Source organism: Montipora foliosa, chromosome 4, assembly GCF_036669935.1.
Source record: "Montipora foliosa isolate CH-2021 chromosome 4, ASM3666993v2, whole genome shotgun sequence".
In the NCBI taxonomy this organism is placed as follows: domain Eukaryota; kingdom Metazoa; phylum Cnidaria; class Anthozoa; order Scleractinia; family Acroporidae; genus Montipora; species Montipora foliosa.
In genome coordinates this window covers 11,408,190-11,413,189 of record NC_090872.1, presented here as the reverse complement: position 1 = coordinate 11,413,189, position 5,000 = coordinate 11,408,190, and the positions used below count along the sequence as shown (strand labels likewise).

Below are 5,000 nucleotides of genomic sequence, written 5' to 3'. Positions count from 1 at the left end.
TCTTCCTTAGAACAAAAGCGGTAAGGAAGTAAATTTCCTTCTTCGCACGGTGCCTTTCATATTGTTGAATATGGACCGGCTGTATTCTTACGAGTTATTGGGGTTTCGGCCAGAAATTCAGCGGCCTTAGCCTCCATACATGCGCGGTATCCTTCTCTGTGATAGGCTGTAAACATGGATTGCGTGAAGAACTGATTGCCAGTGGCGTGCTCAGGAAATGCGCCACACATCCATTCAGAGAGACCGCGGCATCTGGTGCCATGGCAACACTCACAGCAACAAAAGGTCAGACGATCAACCTCCTCTGCTGTTAATTCGGGTCCAGGTCCCCAGCCAGCCTCGAGATCAACATTAATGTCACACAACACATCTTCCCATTTTGCGTTACTCTTTTTTTGTACGAGTTTGCTGGGATGTCGTGGGGCAATAAAGAGTATTTCACCTTCACCGACTTTCGTTTTACCATCGCCATTAAGGTTCTTGTCATAGTAGTGAACTTTGAACCTGAATTATTAATAGCCAAGCCGTCAATATGACTAATTATATACTCAACAAGAATATCGTGTTTCTGATTGGCCAATGAGGAATACATAAATAAGTCAATACTGTCATAGAGTGCAATACGAAAGTTGCTATCGAAACACAGATGAAAATTAAAATTTTCATGCAAGGAGACAAGAGAATTGATGAAGGATTCTACGCAAATGACTCCCAACTTGGTTAACAGCGATTATTAAATATTCATCCTCGGATAATGCAATTCTCGTGCTCTGATTGGTTCACTCAATCTCGGTTATCAGCTCATATACCTTATTTTGACCTTACATGGTAAATGATTGCGCTTAGCGTTGCTAAACTAAAAATATTTACGCCACAAAGCGAAATTTCTCCTGGCACGAAGCAAAAAAAAGTTTTTGTGGAAAGTTTGGATCAATTTCGAAGCTTAGAAGTACGCGAAAAGGTAAGAAATGTTTTTGTGATGAGCCTGCGTCTTTCTGACCACTAGGTCTTACACAACATTGCATCTTCATCAAGCTTTTTCGATTTCGCTAGGATTTTCTCCCTTTTTTCGCTCGTGTATCGTACTTCCAAACTTTTGGAGTTTAAATATTCCATTCGCGCTTGTTGGATATGAGACTGGTTATAGCCAACTCGGCGCTACGCGCCTCGTTGGCTATTTACCATCTCATATCCAACGCGCGCTCATGGAATAGTTGTTAATTATATTTGTGACCTAGGTGCGGTTTGGAGCAATATCAAGAGGAAATGCAAGTGACAAACTGACCACCCACTAAAAGTCAAACCGTTCAAAAAACCGTTTAAGTTTAAGCTACGGTAATACGATCAACAAAAACTTCCAACTTTTCTCGCAACATTGCTGCGAAACTAGTCGAAAAGCGATGTTGCGCGTTTTACATCCCACGTACAACCTGTCTCGCAACAATAACAAAAATAGGTCCGCAATGCGTACTTGTGTCGGATTTCAGTCAAATAAACGTTGATGGTTAGCATTAAAGTAAATGTAATACATTTTGTCATGTTATAGTGATAAATGTCGAGTAAAGATTCCGTAGAATCCCCAAGCTGCAGACGAGAAAACGGTTAGGGGAGAAACATGTCTGGACTTCCAGTTTCGAGGAAATAAGGGGTGCTTACCATTTGTCAGAATAAACCAGTTTGGACGACCGGTGAATATTGGTAACAGTTTTTCCTAAATCAGCAAACCAGCCTAACGAGATGGCGCTTACCATTTGCAATTGTTTTCGGCTGATGAGAGAGTGGAAACTGGAAAATTTAGCAAATGGTAAGGAAATTTGCTCTGTTCCGTTCGATGGGAAATGCCATTTACTATAGTTTGTGTATTTCCCAGTCAGCAGACAAGGCTGGATGTGGCCCCAAGTTATCATAGGGGAAGGAGGGGGCGGTGATTGACAGAATTAAGAGACACTGAAGTAAACATTTTGCAGGTAAGGGCTTGTAACGCATTACAATTGGGTGCATTTGAGTATACGAGTTTCTCAGCCACCAAATCTTTTGCAATTAACTGCCAAAATGTGTTAAGAGTCAACGCGCCTCAGGCATGAACACACTACTTCAGAGACTCGTGAAATATTTGCGTTCGACAAAGAACTACTTTCATTCATCAGAGGAAATATTGGAATCAGCAGAAGCGGAAGAATAAACCAATCACAATGCTCGATTCCAAGCATTGTGATTGGTTGGTTCTTCCGCTTCTGTTTCCGACTCCGACAATGCAGTTTTCACTGGATCATAAGCGACGGAGTCATAAGCGGAGTCGGAAGAAAATGGGAACGTTCTGATTCTTCCGACTCCGCTTACGACTCCGATCTTTGATTTTCACTGGGTCATAAGCGCTCTCACGACTCCGACTCCGTCGCTAGTGAAAACGAGCCTTAAGAGTATTCGTGCTTCCACCTTACAAACCTGTCCGTAAACTATACTTTTACAAATTAATTAGCTTTTCTGTTTTAACCTTACTAGTAAATGTGACAATTTTTGACAGGAAGTTTGAAGGCATTACTTTTTTAACTTGCGAATCTACAGTCCGTCACGCAACGTGTCAGCAAATCGTAGTTAAAAGAGGGAACCTCAAATTATTAATCGTAAATCTACAGGATAATACTGGACTTTGTCATTATGCCATACGTGTCCGAAAAAAAGTTTGAAGGCATGACTCCTTGCCATATAGCTGGCACAACTCCCTTAATGCAAACGTCAGAAAGGAAGACGACTTCTCCTTACCTTGTAATTTAATCGCACCGAGAAATCAAGTCGAAATCCGCCAAATGCAAACAGCCGAGAAGAGTAATGGCCGCCACACACAAACACTCATCCTTATTCTCAGGGTCCTTTCTCTTCCTAATAGAGACCACTTGACAAACACTTGGCTCTCGTATACAAATAAAGCCAGCCATATCGCCGGTGCCGGGGAGTGTGGGGAAATCCCGCACAAAAGTGTGTTGATTTTGTTGCATAAAGTAGAACGGACCTCTCCTTTCTGCAACACGCTGCAGCAACCTGGCTGCGAGACAGGTTGTGCGTGGGATGTAAAACGCGCAACATCGCTTTTCAACCAGTTTCGCAGCAAGGTTGCGAGACAAGTTGGACGTTTTTGTTGCTCGTATTACCGTAGCTTAACCTGTTTTAGGATCACTCTTCGTCTCAAATGAGGCAAGTTAATTTGTTAGCGTAGAATCTCTGTATGGTTGCACCGGTAAATGTCCCAACAGCAGCTGTTACAACTTTAAACCTACCTGTAGCTGCTAGGCTGTGATCCTGGAGGTTTGTCTACGAAATTATCCGCGATATCCTCTACAATATCTCGTCCATCCATTCCTGAGAATGAACAACCCAGCTTTTTCCTGGCCATCTCCAAAGCAGCCAATAGCGTTGTGCCATACAGGTCGTCAGAACTTGTCCGTCCACCATTGACAGCAACAATTTTTTCCGGCCTCAACTTCAGCAGCGGCAAAAGTCCCAGGTTTTCAATATGGCCTCCATCACTCAAGCGTAGAACTGGAGGGGGATTGGGACCTTGGTTTATGACGTTGATGGTTTTCCGGACAAAGCTAACGTACGCCACATTAATAGTAAACCACCTGCAAGGAGATGAAGGTCGACAGAACTGCCTAGGGGTGAAACTGGCACCAGTGCACGCAAGGAAACGTACGTTTTAGTTTGGCCAGTCCCGATCGCGCAGGAAATACCAAAAAACAGTGCTTCAAAAGTGGCATAAAGTGCTGAAATAGTGCGCCAATCATCACAAAAGTGCTCAAAACTTCCTAACAATGTTAGAACATTTCCTTGAAGAACTTCATCAGTATTTCTATTTTTTTACCAAAGAATTGGCCTTCCCTTGTTTAAATGTTCAGAAAAGTAAAAGATTAATGTTTTTTGAGCAAAAAATACTTTATTAATGTATGTTTTTGAAGACTGGCATGGTTCAAGACAAACTGTTACATTGTACTCTGAACTACCCCCAGGAGAAGAAAAAGGGGCTCCAAAAAGCAAAAAGCGCTAAATATGTCCGTAGTGAAAAATAATGATGCAAAATCGAAAAAGTGCTCAGCGCAATCGGGGCAGGCCTACTTGCGTTAATACCAACTCAAACCTTTGATAGTAGGGATTTGTAGTCTTTGCAAAAATTTACAAGAGCTTATTTATTTCAAATTGCACGAGAAACATCCTGGGATTACTTATTTATGATATACGTGTAAAAATTTCACCTTTATGAAGCACTAATTTCAACTATCTGCCCTAAATTTCACTTTTCTGCAATCTGTTTGGGATTGCTTGACGTCCTCTCAGTCAATCAACACGCTTAAATTTTTGCAAAGTATATTATTTTCCAGAGTATAGCAAGCATGCATGTGTACTAAAATGCGCGTCACACGTGCAGCACGGTTTTTTCCTCTTTTAACCAATGATATTATTGTTTTGTGGCGTTGCCGTTGTCTTAAGGCCCGTTCACACGTATCCGGATATTTTCGAATCCACAACTTTTTCCATCCACACGTAGCGTATTCAAATCGAATTTGCCCGTCCACACGTATCCCAAACCTATCCGGATTCACTCTAGTACTCAGGACTCCTCAAGGAAACAGAGGTAACAGAGCACGCGTCATGAAGCGCGCGAATTTTGCTCGGCAGCCATCTCGAGAATTGATTTCACGGTAAGGAACTGGGCTCGATCTTGTTACGTCTTCCGGATAAAAAAAAATTCCGGATTTAGTGTCCACACGATTCCGGATTCATAGCGGATTAAAAAATATCCACTCTTTGAGGTCGTATTCAAAAAGTTCCGGATTCGCCAGCCAATTTGCTGGATACGTGTGGACAGGGCTTTAGCCGTCGTCGTTTCTTAAGCTCTCTGAAAATGTCAGAGTATTGTTACGTACCTCGAGATCCTTTCCAGTCTTCCAGGATTTTTCCTGCCAGTCGATATCACAGCCATCATTGTCAGCAGCAACAGTATCGTA

At 42.3% G+C, this 5,000-nt stretch overlaps 1 protein-coding gene across 2 annotated transcripts in view; it reads right to left on the bottom strand.

Moving 5' to 3' along the window:
* LOC137999829 (uncharacterized) overlaps window positions 1–5,000 on the bottom strand; it is a 14,703-nt gene that overhangs the window by 546 nt on the left and 9,157 nt on the right. For both annotated transcript variants that reach the window (XM_068845762.1, XM_068845763.1), the window contains 3 exons: window positions 4,920–5,000; window positions 3,276–3,620; window positions 1–504 (listed from right to left, as the gene is read on the bottom strand). The exon at window positions 1–504 is cut by the window's left edge and continues 546 nt beyond it; the exon at window positions 4,920–5,000 is cut by the window's right edge and continues 113 nt beyond it. In XM_068845762.1, coding sequence (XP_068701863.1) covers window positions 57–504; window positions 3,276–3,620; window positions 4,920–5,000 — 874 coding nt within the window. In that variant the 3' untranslated portion in view covers window positions 1–56. The remainder of the gene's footprint in view (window positions 505–3,275; window positions 3,621–4,919) is intronic.